General features: G+C 45.5%; 1 protein-coding gene across 1 annotated transcript in view; it reads right to left on the reverse strand.

Annotated features, from left to right (window-relative positions):
• Positions 1-22,869, reverse strand: part of RNF180 (ring finger protein 180) — a 61,759-nt gene extending 38,890 nt beyond the window's left edge. Inside the window, exons 1-3 of the mRNA XM_075847528.1 lie at positions 22,795-22,869; positions 22,122-22,370; positions 7,037-7,153 (exon numbers count right to left, since the gene is read on the reverse strand). Of these exons, the coding sequence (XP_075703643.1) occupies positions 7,037-7,153; positions 22,122-22,370; positions 22,795-22,869 (441 nt within the window). The remainder of the gene's footprint in view (positions 1-7,036; positions 7,154-22,121; positions 22,371-22,794) is intronic.
• Between the last annotated feature and the right edge of the window lie 301 nt (positions 22,870-23,170).

The raw sequence follows: 23,170 nt of genomic DNA on the forward strand, positions 1-23,170 counted from the left end.
ATGGTTATTTTACGCAGCATACCCCTGTTTTTTAACTCATTGTTGGCTCCATTCATTTGGAGCAGTGCTCTGTACTGGTGATGCAGGGATTATCGTCCAATTTGGTTTTAGGCCTTCCCTGGTTGCATAATCCCACGTTTAACTGGAATACTGGGGATCTTACCAAATGGGGTAATGAATGCATGACGTCCTGTTTTTCTGTTAATTTTATTTCTCTTCCTGAGGAGGTGAACACTCTACCTGAGTTCATTCAGGACTTCGCTGATGTTTTTTCTAAAAAGGCCTCCGAAGTGTTACCTCCTCATATAGAATACGATTGCGCAATCGATTTGGTACCAGGAGCTAAGCTCCCTAAGGGTAGGATTTTTAATCTCTCTTGTCCCGAACGTGAGGCCATGAGAGAATATATCCAGGAAAGCCTGGCCAAGGGTTACATCCGCCCCTCTACTTCTCCGGTAGGTGCTGGCTTCTTCTTCGTAGGGATGGTGATTTTAGGCCATGCATCGATTACCGAAACTTGAATAAGGTCACTGTAAGGAACCAGTATCCCCTTCCTTTGATTCCTGATCTCTTCAATCAGATTCAGGGGGCCCAATGGTTCTCTAAGTTTGATCTTCGGGGGGCTTATAACCTTATCCGAATCAGAGAAGGGGATGAGTGGAAGACTGCGTTTAACATGGCCAAAGGTCATTTTGAATACCTCGTCATGCCCTTTGGGTTGTGTAATGCTCCCGCGGTCTTCCAGAATTTCATAAATGAGATTTTAAGAGACTACCTGGGGGTATTTCTTGTAGTGTCCCTTGATGACATACTTGTGTTTTCCAAGGACCGGTCCTCCCACATTTAGCATGTCAGGAAGGTGCTCCAGGTCCTTCGGGAAAACAAACTCTTTGCTAAATCCGAAAAATGTGCGTTTGGGGTGCAGGAGATACAATTTTTGGGTCAAATCCTCACTCCTAATGAATTCCGCATGGACTCTGCCAAGGTTCAGGCTGTGGCTGAATGGGTCCAACCTGCCTCCCTGAAGGCGTTACAGTGCTTCCTGGGGTTTGCTAATTATTACAGGAGATTTATTGCTAACTTCTCGGTCATCGCTAAGCCTCTTATGGATCTTACTCGCAATGTGCTGATCTCCTCCACTGGCCTCCGGAGGCGGTCCAGGCTTTTGAGATCCTTAAGAAGTGTTTTATCTCTGCCCCAGTGCTGATTCAGCCTAACCAAATGGAGCCATTCATCGTGGAGGTTGACGCCTCCGAGGTGGGAGTGGGTGCTGTCTTGTCCCAGGATACCAGGTCCCTCACCCATCTCCGTCCCTGTGCCTACTTCTCCAGCAAGTTCTCGCCCACTGAGAGTAACTCTGACGTGGGCAACCGCGAACTCTTAGCCATTAAATGGGCATTTGAAGAGTGGCGCCACTTCTTGGAGGGGGCTAGGCACCAGGTAACGGTCCTTACCGACCACAAGAATCTGGTTTTCCTAGAATCTGCCCGAAGGCTAAACCCGAGACAAGCTCGATGGGTGTTGTTTTTTACTAGATTCAACTTTGTGGTCACCTATAGGGCTGGGTCTAAAAATATTAAAGCTGATGCACTGTCGCGTAGCTTCATGGCCAGCCCTCCTTCGGAGGAAGATCCTGCTTGTGTTTTGCCGCAAGGTATAATCATATCCTCTGTTGATTCTGACTTTGCGGCTGATCAAGGTTCAGCTCCCGGGAACCTTCCTGAGAACAAGCTGTTTGTTCCCCTGCAATTCCGGCTAAGGGTACTCAGGGAAAATCATGACTCTGCACTATCTGGCCACCCAGGCATCCTGGTTACCAAGCACCTCATTTCTAGAAACTATTGGTGGCCGGGGTTGCCTAAAGACGTTAAGGCCTACGTCGCCGCTTGTGAAATTTGTGCTAGGTCCAAGACTCCCAGGTCCCGACCAGCGGGCTTACTATGTTTTTTGCCCATTCTCCAGAGACTTTGGACCCATATCTCCATGGATTTTATCACCGATCTGCTTCCATCTCAAGGCAAGTCGGTGGTGTGGGTTGTAGTAGACCGCTTCAGTAAGATGTGCCACTTTGTGCCCCTCAAGAAACTACCCAATGCCAAGACGTTAGCTACCTCGTTTGTCAAACGTCAAACACATCCTGCGTCTCCATGGGGTTCCTGTCAATATTGTTTCTGACAGAGGGGTACAATTTGTTTCATTGTTTTGGAGAGCTTTCGGTAAAAAGTTGGAGATTGATCTATCCTTCTCCTTGGCCTTCCATCCTGAAACTAATGGCCAAACTGAGAGGGCTAATCAGTCTCTAGAACAATATTTAAGGTGTTTTATCTCCGACTGTCAATATGATTGGGTCTCCTTCATTCCCCTCGCCGAATTTTCCCTTAATAACCGGGTCAGTAACTCGTCAGGGGTCTCACCCTTTTTCTGTAATTTTGGGTTTAATCCACGGTTCTCCTCCGTTTCACCTGGTGATTTCAACAATCCCGAGGTAGATGTAGTTCATCGGGAACTGTGCACAGTCTGGGCCCAGGTTCAGAGGAACCTAGAGGCGTCCCAGAGCATACAAAAGACTCAGGCAGATAGAAGACGTTCTGCTAACCCCTTGTTTGTGGACGGGGATCATCAAAAAATTTGCGTCTTAAAGTTCCGTCCAAAGAATTTGCTCCCCGGTATATTGGGCCGTACAAGGTCATTGAGGTCCTTAACCCTGTCTCCTTCCGGCTGGAGTTACCATCGTCTTTTCAAATACACGACGTGTTTCATGCCTCCCTCCTGAAACGCTGCTCCCCGTCCTTGGCTACCTCGAGGAAACCTCTGGTCCCTGTTCTCACCCCTGAAGGGGTAGAATTCGAGGTGGCCAAGATTGAGGATAGCAGGATGGTCCAAGGCTCCCTCCAGTACCTGGTCCATTGGAGAGGATACGGGCCTGAGGAGAGGACTTGGGTACCTGCTCGGGATGTTCACGCTGGGGTATTTCTCAGGAGGTTCCATCTTCGGTTCCCAAATAAGCCAGCCAAGTTCAGTGGCCCCTCATAAAAGGGGGGTACTGTAAAGGATCTGCCAGACACAGCTTCTGTGTCAACGCCCGTGGTTAATCAGTCTGCATCTGCTCCTAGGTCTGATAGAGTGACTCAATCTGCTACCACTCAGGCTGGTAGGCTGAGGAGTGGGAGAACCTATCACAGCCTGGCTAGACGGAGCTAGCTCCCGCCCTCGGTCTATTTATACCTTAATTTCCTGCTCTTCCTTTGCCTGTGATTCTGTCTGGTTTCCTGGCTCTGCTGTTCCTGCTAGTACTATTGACCTCTGCTTCAAATTGACCCTGGCTTTACTGACTACGCTCCTGCTCTGCCTTTGGTACCTCGTACACTCCTGTTTGACTCGGCTCGTTCACTACTCTTGTTGCTCACGGTGTTGCCGTGGGCAACTTCCCCATTTCCCTTAGCTTCTGTGTACCCTTGTCTGTTTGTCTGTCGTGTACTTATTGAGCGTAGGGTCCGTCGCCCAGTTGTACGCCATCGCCTAGGACGGGCCGTGCAAGTACGCAGGGACTGAGTGGCGTGTAGATTAGGGCTCACCTGTCTGTCTCCCTACCCCAACATTACAAATGGGAGTCGGAGCACCCGGACCCCATCGATCCAAACTTTTGATGTGTCTCTATGACATAACAAATGTTTTCTAAATGTAGAGTTATTCTATAAAATAAAGCTTTAACTTAGAGCCAGCTAAAATCTTGAAAATTGTCCTTCTGTTCAGTCCATTCAGAAAATGACTACACTGTAAATTGCAGATGATCCTGGAGGGGCAACCGTGAGGACTTTAATTTCCTCATAGGTTCCATGTTCTATTGCCTAAATCCATCCTGCTCATAAAGGGAAAGAAATATATATTAGCATATTGCCACTGACAAAGTCCTGTAGTTCAAATTTGAGTTTTCAAACGCATTGGATTTCCTGAAAATCAGCAATGATATCCAGGTCATTGGAGAAGTGAGATCAAGTTTATTTAAAGAAAGTAATTCACTTTCTTCCTATCAATCCAATATAAATGAGAGGCTTATCGCGCTCACACTCGAATCTCACTGAACCCAGTAGGGGAAGTAGCTTGGCAATACTTAAGCTATGCCCTTTCCAGTTCAGCTAGACACATAGATTAGCAGAATGTCAAGGATCATGGCATATTTTCTGTTCTATGCAAGCACCAGAACATATTCTTTTCTTTGCCAGCGTCATAAAAATGCATGGAGGCATTTATCAACTTGAAATAAAAATAGAAAAAGACATCTGGAATATGTAAAGCTTAAATAGGAGCTTTAAAAGCACTTTACAAGCTGATAAAACAGAATTGTATAGACACCCAAACTTGAGTTCAAGGGGCTGTACAGTGGTCATTCTTAACCCACTCTACAGGTGTCATGACAGTCGTCAAAGGTAGCTGTCATTTAAAAAAAAATTCTGACCTCTCAGAGGTTGTTAGATGTTGTGATCAGTTGGAGCAGGAGCGTAACTAGGAAAGACTGGGCTCCATAGCAAACTTTTGACTGGGCCCCCCCTCCCCTGGGTGCCACACAGACCCCCTCCCCTTGTAGATAGTGCCCCCTGTAGATTGTGACATACAGCCCCCACCTTAGAAAGTGCTATACATCTGCCCTGTAGATAGTGCCACCCCCTGTAGAAAGTGCCCCCTCCCCCTTGTAGACAGTGCCATACAGCACCTCCTTTTAAATAGTGAAGCCCTGCCCCTTGTAGACAGTGCCATACAGCACCCCCATGTAGATAGTGTCTCCCACCTGCCCTTTGTAGATAGTGCCATACAGCACCCCCTTGTAGCTAGTGCCCCCACCTCCCTCTTGTACATAGTGCCATACAGCCCCCTGTAGATAGTGCCATACCGCCCCTCCTGTAGAAATCGCCTCCACCTCCCCCTTGTAGATAGTGCCATACAGCCACCTGTAGATAGTGTCCCCACCTCCCCCTTGTAGATAGTGCCATACAGCCCCCCTGTAGATAGTGCCCCCCGCCTGCCCCTTGTAGATAGTGCCATACAGCCCACCCTTGTAGATAGCGCCCTCCACCTCCCGTTGTATATAGCAGCCCCCCTTGTAGATAGCGCCCACCCCAAACAAATATAAAAAAAAAATTATATTCACTTAATACGCCCCGTTCCCGCGACGAACGGAGCTGTTTCAAAGAATCAACGCCGACGGATCCTGAGGAGGGATGCTGACCCTGCGCCTGATAGGCTGCAGGCCGAACGTGGCCTGTAGCCTAGTAAATGGCAGAGCAGGGAGATATTTCCCTGCTCTGCCATAGTGTTCAATAGCATCTGCGTCCTAAGGAATGTGGCTTCGCTACCAGTCATAGCGGCTGCTAGCGGCGTCACCGGGCATGGGGGGTGGTGCCGGCGGGCCACATAGCCGCCGATATGGCTGCTACAGCGGTAGTTATGCCACTGAGTGGGAGTCTGAGTGCTGAAACCCCTCACAGACCCTACTCAGATCTCCTCGGAAAACTGTGTACGTCCACAGTCCCGAGAAAAGTTATCAATGAGTATAATGCACTTTGTATGTAATCCTGATCTTCACATATACAGTGCCTAGTCCATGAGATTGTGCACCTACAAGAATATTTGAGGGAGTTATCTTACTAGCCATTATTTCGTCAGTTTGCACTGTTGTTCTTCTGAAGTCTACAGAATGTAACAGACTATAAACCTCAATAAAATTGCCTGTATTCTGCTAATTGGTGAACACAGAAGCTGCAGGAAGCTGTATTATCAGTTTCATAAAGTGAATGATTTTAATAATAACATCATGCCATATATGTTCTCTATCTATACAGTAATTAATGTAGGACCTCCAAATACAGAAAAGAGACCACTTGTGAGGGGTATGTGGGGATGACTTACAACCTGGCCAGGATTGCTATGCCTTTGTGAAATTCTAGGCCTACACAGCAGACAACTATGACAGACCAAAAATATTGCCACCCAATCCCTACGAAATATAGGGATACGGCACACAGCATCTTTATGTTGTTGGGACAACCCAGAACCGATTGGGCTAGATGGTTGAAATTCCGGTAATCCTTGAATTAAGCCAAGCAGTAGATTTTTGTTGTATGAAATTAAAACCCTTATAGACAACCCTAAGGCCTTATTCACACGAACGTGTATTATGTCCGTGATACGCACGTGAAAATCACGCGTGTCGCACGGGCCTATGTTAGTGAATGGGGCCGTTCAGACAGTCCGTGATTTTCACGCTGCGTAAAACTAACGACATGTCCTATACTTGGCCGTTTTGAAGTCAATGGGTGCGTGAAAATCGCGCATGGCACACGGAAGCACTTGTGATTCGCACAACATTAGATAAAGAAATGAAGAAAAATAAAAGCACTTCCTTCATTTATTTTTCTAAACTTCAAAACCGCGTGTCATAAGCATGGCATATGTGTGAAAATCACGCAGCCACGCAGCACATACTGATGACACACGCAACTGCAACGCGCAAAAAATGCAGCGTTTTTGCGCACGCAAAACGCACACGTTCGTGTGAATAAGGCCTTATAAGAAACCAATGTCATTTAAGACTTGTGACCAGTGGTGGTCTGACTCAAGGGAGGACAGAGACAATACAATGCCCCTGTGCAGAACAGAAAATGGGCCCTTATATTGCCAACTGCAAATTTAATGCGAGAGGGGTGCTAGTCATAGAGCAGCACATTCATAGCAGTGCCTATCTACCAGTACTTGTGTGACCATGGGTGGAAATCATTAGCTACGACCCTGCCTGCTAATAGACAGTAAGGAGCACGATACTTATTCTTTTAAAGACGTAGCCCGCCCCCTGTTCAGCTGCACGGGTGCATATATGGTATGTGTGGCCCTGGTTTGATTTCTGGGACCCCCACTGATACAGAGAATAATGGTGTCAGAAATGTCTTTGTTGCAAGAATCCCTGAGGAAAATGTAAAAATCAAAGGCACATTATACATAGAACATAAGTATAGAAGTGCAGTATGCAGACTCCAGTACTGACCAGAGATTCTGTGCATTCTTCATGGTTGATGAGACACGCAGAGTTTGCTACAAACTTTCTACATTTCCAGCAACGTAAAAGAACTGCTGTGCTCCTGTAGCTCATACTTTGTATACTCTGCAAAACAAACAAAAAGGCAATACAATATAAGTTTACAAGTAAAAGTGAATGCTGTACAATACTGTAGATATATCCATTCTGACATACAGACTTCACAGTATTTCTTTCTATAAGCAAACTCTAAGGGCCAGTTCACACAGAGTTTTTGACGTGTTTTTGGACGCAGAAACCGCGTCGGAAAACGCGCCAAAAAACGTCCGAAAATGCCTCCCATTGATTTCAATGGGAGGCTGAGGCATTTTTTCCCGCGAGCGGAAAAACCGTCTCGTGGGAAAAAGAAGCGACATGCCCTATCTTCGGGCGTTTACGTCTCTGACCTCCCATTGACATCAATGGGAGGCAGAGAAAGCGTATTTTGCGGTGTTTTCTGCCCGCGGCGCTCAATGGCCACGGGCGAAAACCACCGCGAGAAGCGCTGCGGAAAACGGCGTGCAGGCAAATAAAAATCGGCATCAAAATTACAGATGGAAATTTGAGGCAGAATTTTCTGCCTGCAAAAAAACTCTGTGTGAACATAGCCTAAATAATAAAAAAAAAAAAACTCACAGGACATATATTATCTTCATGAATCTCTAAGGCCCTGTTCACACAGTTTTCTGCAGGTAGAAAAAATCTGCCTCAGAATTCCTTCAGGATTTTGAAGTTTTTTGCCCACGGCGCTAATTCCGATGCGGTTTCCGCCACAAAATCAGCAGCAAAAAACTCTGTGTGAACAGGGCTAACACTAACCAATACTATTCCTGGGTGCCATTCCCTGTCATGTTACTGTAGTGAATGTGTCTTTGACAAACTAATGCACATAGTGATGAAAAATTACACAGGTTTCCTGTTGAAATGAATGGAAACATTTGCATATCAACGGCAACTTTGGTGTGATTAATTGTACAGATGTGACGGTTTTCAGCAAAATTTTTCTGTGGTTTTCACCATTTGCAATGTACTTGCATAGACTATGTTTTTTAGGAGACCTTTATTGCGTAACCTAAGTCCATAATTTATATACTAAACCAAAGCCAAAATAGTGGAGAACAGTTTTTTTTATTAGCTATTTTTATCTCTTTTAGCTTTAATAACTCTAATTCAGGGGTAGCCAAATAATCAATCCAAATCTACTGGGCAATTGCCAAGACCTCAGAATAACTATAGCTCCAGGAATTAATGTCTGTGGGGCAGCTACATGAGTCCTTCACTGATGTATCACGGCAAATGATGTTGTGATATTCCATAATATTAGATAACGGTGCCCAACTATGCTCGGGCAAGCTATCCCACTGACATTATCACTTCGGTGACTGATGTTGAGGTGTCACGGAATGTCTCATCATGTCACAAGACGCTGTCAATGTAGGCCCGTTCCGGCATCTGTGGTGAGGAATGCTTTGGGACATTAGTGGCTCATCATGGCTTAAGAGCATCTGTGGCAGGCACATTGTACTGGGGGGGATCTATAAGAGGCACACGGTACTGGTGGCATCAGTGGCCGGTACACAGTTTTGGGGGAATCAGTGTCAGGTACAAGGTTTTGGGGGCATCCGTGGCATCCTGTTCTGGAAGCAAAAAATGGGCCACAACCATGATGTGTGAACCTAACTATAGGTCCTCTCCATTGGTTGGTAAATGCAACTCTGATTGTTTTTTAACCCCTTAATACCGAAGGTGTTTTAAACCTTAGTGACCAGAGCAATTTTCGAAGTTTTGCTATTCACAGATGTAACGCAGTATAAGGGCTTATTCAGACGAACGTGATATACGTCCGTGCAACGCTCGTGATTTTCACGCGCCTCGCACGGACCTATACTACCGTTCAAAAGTTTAGGGTCACTTAGAAATTTCCTTATTTTTGCAAGAAAAGCACAGTTTTTTTTAATGAAGATAACATTAAATTAATCAGAAATACACTCTATACATTGTTAATGTGCTAAATGACTATTCTAGCTGCAAACGTCTGGTTTTTAATGCAATATCGGCATAGGTGTATAGAGGCCCATTTCTAGCAACCATCACTCCAGTGTTCTAATGGTACATTGTGTTTGCTAACTGTGTTAGAAGGCTAATGGATGATTAGAAAACACTTGAAAACCCTTGTGCAATTATGTTAGCACCACTGTAAACAGCTTTGCTGTTTAGAGGAGCTATAAAACTGACCTTCCTTTGAGCTAGTTGAGAATCTGGAGCTTTACATTTGTGGGTTCGATTAAACTCTCAAAATGGCTAGAAAAAGAGAGCTTTCATGTGAAACTCGACAGTCTATTCTTGTTCTTAGAAATGAAGGCTATTCCATGCAAGAAATTGCCAAGAAACTGAAGATTTCCTACAACGGTGTGTACTACTCCCTTCAGAGGACAGCACAAACAGGCTCTAACCTGAGTAGAAAGAGAAGTGGGAGGCCCCGCTGCACAACTGAGCAACAAGACAAGTACATTAGAGTCTCTAGTTTGAGAAATAGACGCCTCACAGGTCCTCAACTGGCAGCTTCATTAAATAGTACCCGCAAAACGCCAGTGTCAACGTCTACAGTGAAGAGGCGACTCCGGGATGCTGGCCTTCAGGGCAGAGTGGCAAAGAAAAAGCCATATCTGAGACTGGCTAATAAAAGGAAAAGATTAATATGGGCAAAAGCACACAGACATTGGACAGAGGAAGATTGGAAAAAAGTGTCATGGACAGACGAATCGAAGTTTGAGGTGTTTGGATCACACAGAAGAACATTTGTGAGACGCAGAACAACTGAAAAGATGCTGGAAGAGTGCCTGACGCCATCTGTCAAGCATGGTGGAGGTAATGTGATGGTCTGGGGTTGCTTTGGTGCTGGTAAAGTGGGAGATTTGTACACGGTAAAAGGGATTTTGAATAAGGAAGGCTATCACTCCATTTTGCAACGCCATGCCATACCCTGTGGACAGCGCTTGATTGGAGCCAATTTCATCCTACAACAGGACAATGACCAAAAGCACACCTCCAAATTATGCAAGAACTATTTAGAGAAGAAGCAGGCAGCTGGTATTCTATCTGTAATGGAGTGGCCAGCGCAGTCACCAGATCTCAACCCCATAGAGCTGTTGTGGGAGCAACTTGACCGTATGGTACGCAAGAAGTGCCCATCAAGCCAATCCAACTTGTGGGAGGGGCTTCTGGAAGCATGGGGTGAAATTTCTCCCGATTACCTCAGCAAATTAACAGCTAGAATGCCAAAGGTCTGCAATGCTGTAATTGCTGCAAATGGAGCATTCTTTGACGAAAGCAAAGTTTGAAGGAGAAAATTATTATTTGAAATAAAAATCATTATTTCTAACCTTGTCAATGTCTTGACTATATTTTCTAGTCATTTTGCAACTCATTTGATAAATATAAGGCTGGGTTCACACGAGCACATTAACGTCCGTAATGGACGGACGTATTTCGGCCGGAAGTCCCGGACCGAACTCAGTGCAGGGAGCCGGGCTCCTAGCATCATAGTTATGTACGATGCTAGGAGCCTCTCTGCAGGACAACTGTCCCGTACTGTAATCATGTTTTCAGTACGGGACAGTAGTTCCACGGAGAGGCAGGGACTCCTAGCGTCGTACATAACTACGATGCTAGGAGCCCGACTTCCTGCACTGAGTTCGGTCCGGGACTTCCGGCCGAAATACGTCCGTCCATTACGGACGTTAATGTGCTCGTGTGAACCCAGCCTAAGTGTGATTTTTCATGGAAAACACAAAATTGTCTGGGTGACCCCAAACTTTTGAATGGTAGTGTACGTTAGTCTATGGGGCTGTGCAGACAGTCAGTGATTTTTGTGCAGCGTGAGTCCGCTGCGTAAACCTCACGACATGTCCTATATTTGTGCGTTTTTTAAGTCAATGGGTGCGTGAAAATCACGCGCACCACACGGAAGCACTTCCGTGGGACGCGCGTGATTCGCGCAACAGCAGTAAGGCCCCATGCCCACTTCAGTTTTTTCCTTCAGAGTGCTAGCCGTTTTTCTGACGGCTAGCACACTGACCCATTCATTTCAATGGGGCCATGCACACTTCAGTTTTTTTGACGGTCCCGTTGCTCCCTTCCGATCCAAAGTAGAACATGTCATACTTTGGTCCGAGATTCCGTGACCATGAGGTCCATGCAAGTCAAAAAAACTGAAGGCACACGGAAGGCATCCGTGTGCCGTCCGTGTGTGACGGAGCCGTTGCCTAGCAATGGCCGGGTGTGCAGAAAAACATTACAGAAATATTACACTAATCGGCAGCCACTTGTCTATCAATCACTGATAGAGAAAAAAGGCTGCTGATTAAAAATAAAATAAAAAGCAGTTCATACGTACCCGGTCGTTGTCTTGGTGACGAGTCCCTCTTCTTCCTCCAGTCCGACCTTCCTTTCTGACGCGGCAGCCTGTGATTGGCTGTAGAGGCCGCTGCAGCCTGTGATTGGCTGCAGAGGCGGTCACGTGGGATGAAGCGTCATCCCTGGAGGCCGGCATTCTGACGTCAGCCTGACCTGCGTGACCGCCACTATAGCCTGTGATTGGCTGCAGCGGCGACATGGATGAAATGTCATCGCTGGAGGCCGTACAGGAGGAATGTAAGTATGAACTTATTTTATTTATTTTTTTATTACATTAAAATTGTATTTTCCGAGCGCCGAGAATGGTACTGTCCAGGGTGCTGAAAGAGTTACCGCCGATCACTGCAGCCCATTAACTCTTTCAGCACCCTGGACAGTACCATGCTCGGCGCTCGGAAAAGGAAACACTGAGTGCAGACGGGAGTGCACACGGCCACTAAAACGGGCACACGGATCCGTCACAAACGGCCGTGAAAACTGTGTCGGAAGTGTGCACGAGGCCTAAAAAGTATGATTGAAAACAGAAAAGCAACACGTGCTTTTCTGTTTACAAACATACAAACAGAGTGTCATAATGATGGCGGCTGCGCGAAAATCACGCAGCCACGCATCATATGGTGATGACACACGGAGCTGTTAAGTGCCTTTTGCGCGCGCAAAACGCCACGTTTTTTGGCGCGCGCAAAACGCACACCTCGTGTGAATCCGGCCTAACTCTGTATGTGTTTTATGTATCGATGTGAATTTTGCACTGTTTTCTTGGGACATGTAGTGCTTCCTTTTTGTGGTATATATGTATAGGTAACATTTTTGTTACTTTTTTTATAGCCGTGGAAAGATGGAAAAAAATAATGAATTGAAATATATTCTTTCATTTATCCTGATCATAAGGACACCTGACTTGCAGGTGTAGTTTATTTTTTTTGACCAGAAATATAGTATAAAACACAAGTGCCCCTTTTTCAATTTCCCACTAAAATGTCTTAATTTCGTTTTTTACACCATGGTAGTAATGTCTGGGTAATGGACTTGAAGTCCAATAAATAATGGTAAAAAACATTGTGTTCTACGAACTAGACACTCTAAATTCTATTTCTAGTGGTTCAATTTCTGTTTTAACCCTTCACACTTTTTACAGAATTTGTCCAAACTTGGGCCAAAAAAATATAAATTGCAATTTTTTTTTACAAAAGTGGCACTTTTCTTAAAGGGGTTGTCCGAGATTTTTTTTTTAAGTACATTTAGAAATACATTACACATATTAAAAATTGCATAATATACAAACCTGTGCAATCTTGCTTCTGTTCTCCGCTCTGGCTGCTTCTTCCTTCTGGTCACATGAGCTCTGACGTCACCTTTTCAGCCGCCTCCACTGTCGTGTCGTATCCCGATCACATGGTCTCGAACCAGAGAGACCTCGGATGGTATACGACACGTCACTTGTCACGTGGTGTATATCGGCTTCTTCTGCTTCACATGCAGTAACGCGCATGCGCTGTCACTGCTGTTCTCGCGGTCCCTGCTGTTACAACAGCATGCGCGTTACAACAGAACAAGCCGATATACACCACGTCACAAGTGACGTGTCGTGTACCCGGCAAGAATTCCAGATCAACAACGTGGCAGAGCCGGAGCAGAGAGTGACGTCAACAATAAAGTTCCCGACGGCAGGATCTGGAAACGGGGCCACTTTGGAAAACGTAAGTATATTACAAATGTATTTATTTTTTTAACTTAAATGATTTAATGGTGTTATTTAAAATATTATGTTATCTCGGACAGCCCCTTTAAGCCATTTCGAAACACCATATGACATACTGGTAAAAGTGACACCTTTCCACATTCTGCTATTTCTCCCGTGTACGGCGATACCAAATATGTGTGTCTACTCTATTATATGGACCCGTTATAGGGCATATCATAGAAGGTCCATTTTGGCTTTTGGAGGCCTGTCACACCAGAATTAATTTTAGTGCACCATGCTGCATTTCCTATAGTACTGGAGTGGCAGACTGTCAGAATTTACCAAAAATTACCATGATACAAAAATATACACATCCCAAATTCTATTTCTAGCGGTTAAATTTCTGTTTTAACCCTTCACACTTTTTACAGAATTTGTCTAAACTTGGGCCAAAAAAATGTAAATTGCATTTTTTTTTAAAAAGTGTCACTTTTCTTAAGTCATTTCGAAACACCATATGACATACTGGTAAAAGTGACACCTTTCCACATTCTGCTATTTCTCTCGTGTACAGCGATACCAAATATGTGTGTCTAATCTATTATATGGACCCGTTATAGGGCATATCATAGAAGGAGTCCATTTTGGCTTTTGGAGGACTTTTTACGCCAGAGCTGATTTTAGGGAACCACGCTGTATTTGCCGTGGTACTGCAGGTCATTTTGACAAGTATAAATGTCCTGCTAATATTCATCTAGGGGTATAGTGAGTATTTTTAATAGGTGGAAAGAAATAAAAAATAGGTTTTTCCAGAAAATACAGTATTGCTGCCTTTTTAAGGTATGTTCACACGCTGAGCCAAAAACGTCTGAAAATACGGAGATGTTTTCAAGGGAAAACAGCACCTGATTTTCAGACGTTTTTTGAGCAAGTCTATGAGAAAACGGCTCCAAAAATGTCCAAAAAAGTGTCCTGCACTTCTTTTGATGAGGCTGTAATTTTACGCGTCGTCTTTTGACAGCGACCCGTAAAATGACAGGTCGTCGGCACAGTACAGTGGCAACCCCATTGAAAGCAATGGGCAGATGTTTGCCGACGTATTGGAGCCGTGTTTTCAGGCGTAATTCGAGGCGTAAAACGCCTCGTTTACTCCTGAAAATAGGTCGTGTGAACCCAGCCTTACAGTGAAACATTATCCATTAAGCAACCCTCCCTTTTGGTTCTCCCTACAAAAACAGTGTGAAAGTAAATGAGTTAGTAATGTGGGTAATATCACGGTCTTTGCCTTCATAGATTCTAAAGTTAGAAGCTCTCACAGAGCTTGTGGATTTTAACCCCATATTGTTCTCTCTTTGAGTAGATGTACTGGCGGAATGAGAGCCTGCCTTTGTAACTCATCAGCGATTCATCCACCGCTAGGTTTTCTTCGGGGTTGTACACCGGCACAAATGACTCCTCTAAAATTTTTATCAGGGGCCTTATTTTATGCAGGCGGTCACGGATCTCTACGGAATGGGGGGGGGGGCCTTGTGATTGTCGTTAAAGTGAAGGAAGCGCATTAGCACTTCATATCTGCTTCTGGTCATAACGACTGGAAAAACAGGTGTGGCATGTGTAGGGCTTGTTATGACCGGGTTGAGGGCTTTTTCACTAACCCCATGTTGAGGATGATTTTAGTACAATTTGATAGGTTGGTTTTCGTTCTGTTAAATTATAAATTTACTGCCTGGTAGGAACGATTAAAAACAATTTTAATAAGTATTAATTAAAAATGGGTTTTTACAGCCAAATATAACAGGCTCAGTTATGAGGTCAGCAGCAGAGAAATGGCCTATATGGTGATATGTATCATTCATCCCTAGACCCTTCTCTCCTCTTATTTTATACTTGCTGATCCAAATTAACTGAATGGTTGTTGCGCTGTACCACGCTACTCCTTGCACTACACCGCGCTACTCCGGCTTTTCAAAGCCAAATACAACAGGCTGAGTTATGTAATCAGCAGCAGAGACAGGGCCTATAAGGTGATAGGTAGCATTCACCCCTTGACTCTCCTCTACTTTTGTTTTAAATTTTCTGATACAAACTAACTCAATAATTGTTTGCGTTATACTACGCTCTTCCTTGCGCTATACCGCACTAATCCTACGCGTTTCTGCACCACCGATGTTTGTGGGGCATCATCAGGAATTATTGGTATGTTAAATTATTGTTCCACATTGTTTATGCCGGATCGCACGGTTGTGTGCTTTATAGAACCTCCCAGCCCGTGCACGACTGAGATATAATGGTCGCACACGAGCCGGAGAGGTGCCGGTCTTTTAAACGGCTTCAGCCCTCCTCCTGCAGTGACGTGCCCACGGCCCACCGCCAATCCCGACAAGACACGTCACTCATGACCCGTCAGGACTGCGGCGCGCCTCTCTACATCGGCAGCCAATCAGATACAGTCCGGACGCATTGCGTCCTTAGTAACCTCGGAGATCCATGAAACGGATAAATCAATCTCATGGGGATATAATACTAGATGCATTTTAAAAGCAATCCATACATGGAGCATCATTGTCATAGCCTCACACTCTATGTGACGATGTTCTCATATCACACAGAGTGCGATCCATATGTAGACACTATCTAGGGTGTTCCCGACGTGTTGGCGTCCATTCGTCATGGCAACCAAGCCAACCACAAACAAAGTGTCAGGAATAGGCCCCATCCATTGAGGTCCCGTTAGCCAGGGGAACATCAACTGGACAGACATGAACCTCCCATGGTAAGTAGGGTAAAATAGGTTTGCACCATCACATTCAATAGACTGATACTCAATAAATAGGTGCATAACACTAATAGTCTGCATCTCCAACCTCCAAGATACAAAAAACTTTTATCCCCCTAATCATTATGACAGCCTCCAGATATATTCAACACATGGTGCAAATGTCACCTTAGATGTTTCCATCCCAATTGAACGGGATGCTCCATTGACAGATAGGATACAAAATAGTCAATCATACAATTATCCGAAATTGCTAGTGTATTCCATTGGTACTGCGCCCTCATAGTGTCAAAGAAAGCATGCATATGAAATTTGTTCATTGAGGCCCAGGGGGCTGGTGGTACGCAGCCGAAAGATCCACTGAGCCTCTTTTTGAAGGATTATTTTATTGATATCCCCACCTCTAAGTGTGGGTCTAATGTGTTCAATACCCTGGAATCTAAGACATGAGCTGTCCCCATTATGGCATTCCCAGATGTGGCGAGATACCGGGGTATCATCCTTCATCCTACAGTCCCCCATGTGATCCCGGATCCTCCTTCTGAATTCTCTGATGGTCTTACCAATATACTGTTTATCACAACCACATGTGATCAAGTATACAAGGCCCTTTGTTCGACAGTTAATATAGATTCTGTTCTCGAAAATTCTACCTGTGATAGTGCTCTTGAAACTATTGCTACAATAAACGGAAGTACAAGCCTTACAAGCCTTTGGAATCCCCCGTTTCAAATTCATCAGATGGCAGCTTTCCCACCTGAGAAGACTATTTACAAACAGTCTTCTCAGGTGGGAAAGCTGCCATCCGATGAATTTGAAACGGGGGATTCCAAAGGGTCAGTATTCGAGGGCATTACGAAATTGCTCAACTTTGTCTGACTTCCAAACATCAGCACGTGAATTGGAAAACAGGTTCATAAATAGAGGTTATCCGAGACATATCCTGAGAAGGGCCTACCAGAATGCTTTGGGATGTAATCGCGATGATTTACTGAACCCTAGACCGAAGCGAGATGATGATGATCGTGTCAGGGTCATTGGTACTTTTGATTCCGCTAGTATGGAGGTGAGAGCTATCCTCCAACGGTACTGGGGAATTTTAGAAGCTGACCCTGACATAGGAAAGTTGGTGGGACATTCTCCCCTTATCGCTTTTAGGAGAGGGAGGAATGTCAAGGATCATGTGGTACATAGCCATATGGGTGGACAGGACTCCCTTGTTACCTGGCTGAATAGCAACTTTAAGGGGAGCTATAGATGTGGATCTTGTAAGGCTTGTACCTCCGTTTATTGTAGCAATAGTTTCAAGAGCACTATCACAGGTAGAATTTTCGAGAACAGAACCTATATTAACTGTCGAACAAAGGGCCTTGTATACGTGATCACATGTGGTTGTGATAAACAGTATATTGGTAAGACCATCAGAGAATTCAGAAGGAGCATCCGGGATCACATGGGGGACTGTAGGAGGAAGGATGATACCCCGGTATCTCGCCACATCTGGGAATGCCATAATGGGGACAGCTCATGTCTTAGATTCCAGGGTATTGAACACATTAGACCCACACTTAGAGGTGGGGATATCAATAAAATAATCCTTCAAAAAGAGGCTCAGTGGATCTTTCGGCTGCGTACCACCAGCCCCCTGGGCCTCAATGAACAAATGTCATATGCGTGCTTTCTTTGACACTATGAGGGCGCAGTACCAATGAAATACACTAGCAATTTTGGATAATTGTATGATTGACTATTTTGTATCCTATCTGTCAATAGAGCATCCCGTTCAATTGGGATGGAAACATCTAAGGTGACATTTGCACAATGTGTTGAATATATCTGAAGGCTGTCATAATGATTAGGGGGATAAACGTTTTTTGTATCTTGGAGGTTGTAGATGCAGACTATTAGTGTTATGCACCTATTTATTGAGTATCAGTCTATTGAATGTGATGGTGCAAACCTATTTTACCCTACTTACCATGGGAGGTTCATGTCTGTCCAGTTGATGTTCCCCTGGCTAACGGGACCTCAATGGATGGGGCCTATTCCTGACACTTTGTTTGTGGTTGGCTTGGTTGCCATGACGAATGGACGCCAAGACGTCGGGAACACCCTAGATAGTGTCTACATATGGATCGCACTCTGTGTGATATGAGAACATCGTCACATAGAGTGTGAGGCTATGACAATGATGCTCCATGTATGGATTGCTTTTAAAATGCATCTAGTATTATATCCCCATGAGATTGATTTATCCGCTTCATGGATCTCCGAGGTTACTAAGGACGCAATGCGTCCGGACTGTATCTGATTGGCTGCCGATGTAGAGAGGCGCGCCGCAGTCCTGACGGGTCATGAGTGACGTGTCTTGTCGGGATTGGTGGTGGGCCGTGGGCACGTCACTGCAGGAGGAGGGCTGAAGCCGTTTAAAAGACCGGCACCTCTCCGGCTCGTGTGCGACCATTATATCTCAGTCGTGCACGGGCTGGGAGGTTCTATAAAGCACACAACCGTGCGATCCGGCATAAACAATGTGGAACAATAATTTGACATACCAATAATTCCTGATGATGCCCCACAAACATCGGTGGTGCAGAAACGCGTAGGATTAGTGCGGTATAGCGCAAGGAAGAGCGTAGTATAACGCAAACAATTATTGAGTTAGTTTGTATCAGAAAATTTAAAACAAAAGTAAAGGAGAGTCAAGGGGTGAATGCTACCTATCACCTTATAGGCCCTGTCTCTGCTGCTGATTACATAACTCAGCCTGTTGTATTTGGCTTTGAAAAGCCGGAGTAGCGCGGTGTAGTGCAAGGAGTAGCGTGGTACAGCGCAACAACCATTCAGTTAATTTGATCAGCAAGTATAAAATAAGAGGAGAGAAGGGTCTAGGGATGAATGATACATATCACCATATAGGCCATTTCTCTGCTGCCGACCTCATAACTGAGCCTGTTATATTTGGCTGTAAAAGCCCATTTTTAATTAATGCTTATTAAAATTGTTTTTAATCGTTCCTACCAGGCAGTAAATTTTTTAATTCATGTTGAGGATGAGCCTCAAATTTTTTTTAAGTTCGCCAGTATTTGTGGGGTGCCACTGCTTTGCATAGGAGAACGTCGGCTTTTCAGCAAAAGAATTGGTGAGCATACAGATTGGTTTGGTTGACAATCGGCTCCAATAGTTCATCTGTAATGAATATTTAAAAAAAATCGAGGGCTGTAAAATTTTCCACATTAATATTTATCCCTGGTGTGACAATAAATTCTGGGATATTAGGGGAAAATGACTCTGTGGGTACCCACTCAATATATTCTGTGGGAATAGAGTGGGCCGTGTTTTGTGGTTTTTCTGCGACATGCCCTGTGCGTGTGGACTCTGCAGCGACACTTGAATTGCAGAAAGCGTATCACTGTCATCGCTATCACTGGTAGACAACATTTCTACCTCGTACACGGTTTCTGTTTAGCTTTCATCAGAGTCAGAAATTAACATGGCGTATGCCTCTTCCACCGTGAACCTTCTATGGGCCATTGTAATTACACACACGTACGACAAAGACTGTAACCAGACGCACACGCAGACAAATGTTATTATTTTTTCTTAACTTTTTTTTTCACAGACAAAAATTCATGGACGTCACAAAAGCACGCTCCACAAAAAACTGATGTCGAACAAACACGTAGACTATAAAACTTTTTTTTTACATATATTTTTTGGAACTTTTTTTTTGCACAAAAAAAATATGCAGACGTCACACACGTACGCTACACAAAAACCCTAGGCTAAACCTAGACTAAACCTAGGCTAACCCTAGACTAACTCTAGAATAGAACCTAGAATAACCCTAGGCTAACCCTAAGGGCACGTTCACACGTGGCAGAATTGCTGTGGAATTCCGCTGCGGACAGTCTGCAGTGGAATTCTCCAGCGGCCGTTTTTTACATTTGTCTCTATACATTTTTAGGAAACTTAGTTCAGACGTTGCGGAAAACTCTGCTGCGGACCATAGGCTGCGCTGCCGAACTTTCTGTCCACAGCATGCACTGTCTGTTGCGGAGAAGAAGCGGAATTTCAGTGCGTATTTCAGCATTTGCAATGCAAAAACGGACATATGTGGCAAGTCCGCTGTGTTTTCTGCAACGTCTGAACTACCTGTCAAATATGCCAATGTTGGTGCAGATTCGTTGCGTAATTGCCCCGAATCTGCACCAACATTTGCAGCGGAAAAACTCTGCCACGTGTGAACGTGTCCTAAGGATAACCCTAGCCTAGGTATACAATTGAAGTTTATATAAAATGTATATATTAGATTTTTTGTAATTTTGTGTCTTTGGTGTCACAGTAAAAGAGACAGGTAGGAGAAACACGTTGTTTCTCATTTTGTGATCACTGTGAATGGTTCTCACAGTGATCACATGAACGGAGACCACTGTTATTGGTCTCCAATCATCACTCTGAAGCCAAGGCTGTGCCTTGTCTTCATGAGATCCCCGCGAAAACCGCTCCGATGCGGTCCCCTCCCTCCCAAACCATTCAGATGCAGCCGGCACTTGCTATTGAGTGCCGCATCTGAGGGGTTAAATACGATCGGAGACCACTGCTAGTGGTCTCCGATCGTTGCCCTGAAGCCCGAAGCTGTTACCAGCAGCCCGGTTTTCAGCAGCACCCCTCACGATGCGGGGAAAGTTCTTCTGAAGTGCCGACGTGAAAAGCCAACACTTCAGAAGAACTACCCTGAACGGCCGACGTAAAAACACTATACTATACCCTGGTTATTAAGGGGTTAAATAAATTTTATTAAATAAAAAAACAACTCTAAATGCACATATTTGGTACCTATACTAGTAAAAGCCCACTCATACCATACGGTTCTTGTGTCAATCAAGGTGAAAAGAAAACATAGTCAAAAATATATTTAAAAAAAATTCTTGCATTCTGTTACTAATGCACACCCTAAAATATGAATACCTAATAATGCCTAAACATCTGCAACTAAGACAAGACCTCTAGTAGCTCCATACATACAATTTTGTTCTTATATTACATTGCCCGCACGTCTAGCCAGATTATAATATGTCTGTGACAGCCTTTATTATTCACTACGCATGCACATAATCATAAGCACTTGGTACTGGCATGCCCATATCCAAAATAGAGTAAGAGGCATTTCCGGTTCCACTACGGCGGACTACAAGAGTGTTTAATACACATAGAGAGATCAGAACCGCGCAGCAGCACTTTATAGATGCCATATGATTAGCCTGTCCATTACTACAGAGGTTGGATGAAGCTCCTTGTTTGGGACAACATAATGGATGCACATCTGAATATTATGAGTTTTGAGGCACTAAATCAAATAGAGAAAGTGCCTGGGACTGTATGTGATAGGGGGAAAGAAGGGGGGGATAAGTGCAGGAAAAATCAGGAGCAGGGATTGGTGGGACAAGGGGATAGAGGAGGGGTTAGGAGCAGATATATAGTGGAGGTCAATGGCAGTTCGCCATCTTACCTGCTGGAGCTGCAAAGTCAGACGTCTGGTCCTGTGAGAGATCTTCCTCTGCGGTCCAGGGCGTTTTCCGGAGTGCAGATGGCGGATGAGCTGATGAGGCAGGTGGCACAGCGGGTTGCCACGGAGGGTACAAGCTGGCTGGAGGTGTTACCTGCGGCGGTCGTCGGTGTCAGCAACGGTGGAGTCCCGACGGCTTCTGCAGTTAGAGGTAGGCCGCGCCGGGTTTCTCGGCCTCCCCCCCGTTTGAGCCCCAGCCCACCTTCAGCCACCCAGAGGCGGGCCAGCACCGTTCGCTCTTCAGGAGCGGGACGGAGGCGCCGTCGCCTGCTCTCCCCTTCACCCGGTCCCGACGTCGTGCCGCCCACTCCCCTGGCTGGGGGAGTATCTGCAGTTCTCCCCATCCAGGCTGCAGGCAGTGCAAGGCCGCAGGCGGCTGCAGAAGCCGGGGCCGTTATTATTGCACCGCTGGTGCTTCTTCCCGGCCCGACAGCTTTCTCCCTCTCACAGCAGGCCGTGGTTGAGAGGGGAGCTGGAGGGGGCGGTCTCAGGAGAACAGTGACTCAAGCCTCAGGCACCAGCAGGTTAGGTGTGCAGTTGCTGCCACCTGCTAGTGGTTCTGAAAATGACACAGAGCTGGGGAGAGAGCTGGTGAGTGGCCTGTGGTTACCAGGCACAGGCGCTGTGAATGAGAGGAATTCGCTGGGTGGATTGTCGTGCGGTAGCAGTGATCTGTTGCCGTGCGGGCAGTCTGCGGATCAATGTGATTTGCCAGTTTCTCTTTCTGAGTTTTCTCTTCCAGGTGCGGTGTCGGCGAGACGCAGACGGCGAAGGAGACGGCATGGGAGAGGACATCGCTGTTCCCGGAGTAGGAGTGTGTCTTCCAGTACAGCATCTTCTTCGCTGTCCCAGTCGTCGTCTGGAGCCAGTACACCCAGCCACACGGGAAGGAGATACACGAGGAGTCGTCGTCGGGAGCACAGGGATCGGCATTCGTCTTCGCTGGTTCCAGTTCCAGAAGTCACCTCAGCCTGTCCACCTGGTGGGGATCTGTCTGTGGTTCCGGTGTCCGGGAGAGTTGATGCACCCTCGGAAGTGACGAGGACGCCCTTCTCCGGTGAGTCTCCATGTGGGAACGCATGGCTACCTAAGGGTGATTTATCTGCTATTGATTTAGTTTCTGCATTAAAAAGCTTGTCGGATGGTTTTTGTACAAAAGGCGGAACTTCGGTTCCGTTGGTTTCGCCAGGGGGGCACAGCCTCCGCCTGAGCAGGCGGCCAGTATGTCTGGCTTGACATTCCGTGATTCGTTGTTTTGTGGTGTTGCTCCTTTAGGTACTCACCTGTCGGCCGAGATCAAGGACAAGATATGGGCCCGTGAATTTGTGGATGTTTGGTCCTTGGTGTCGGTCGATCATGTGACGATAGATAAGGAGCGTGTTTTCGAAAGAGGTTCGGAGAAGAAGGTAAAAGTTGCGAAAACTTTTGGCAATTGGCTCCAGGGTTTTTCTACCTTGGCTCATGTCATTTGTCAACGTTTTCCGGAAAAAGGGGCCAAACTGTTTGTGTATGTAGACACTATATTCAGTGCCCACAAATTGCACGGAGGTGCAGCTTGGTGGAGATATGACGAGGTATTTCGCCGTTGGTTGGCTTTGGCGCCTGACATTGGTTGGGCGTCAAAGGCGACGGACGTGTGGTTACAGCTAATTTTGGCTA

Source organism: Rhinoderma darwinii, chromosome 1 (assembly GCF_050947455.1).
Source record: "Rhinoderma darwinii isolate aRhiDar2 chromosome 1, aRhiDar2.hap1, whole genome shotgun sequence".
Taxonomy (NCBI): Eukaryota; Metazoa; Chordata; class Amphibia; order Anura; family Rhinodermatidae; genus Rhinoderma; species Rhinoderma darwinii.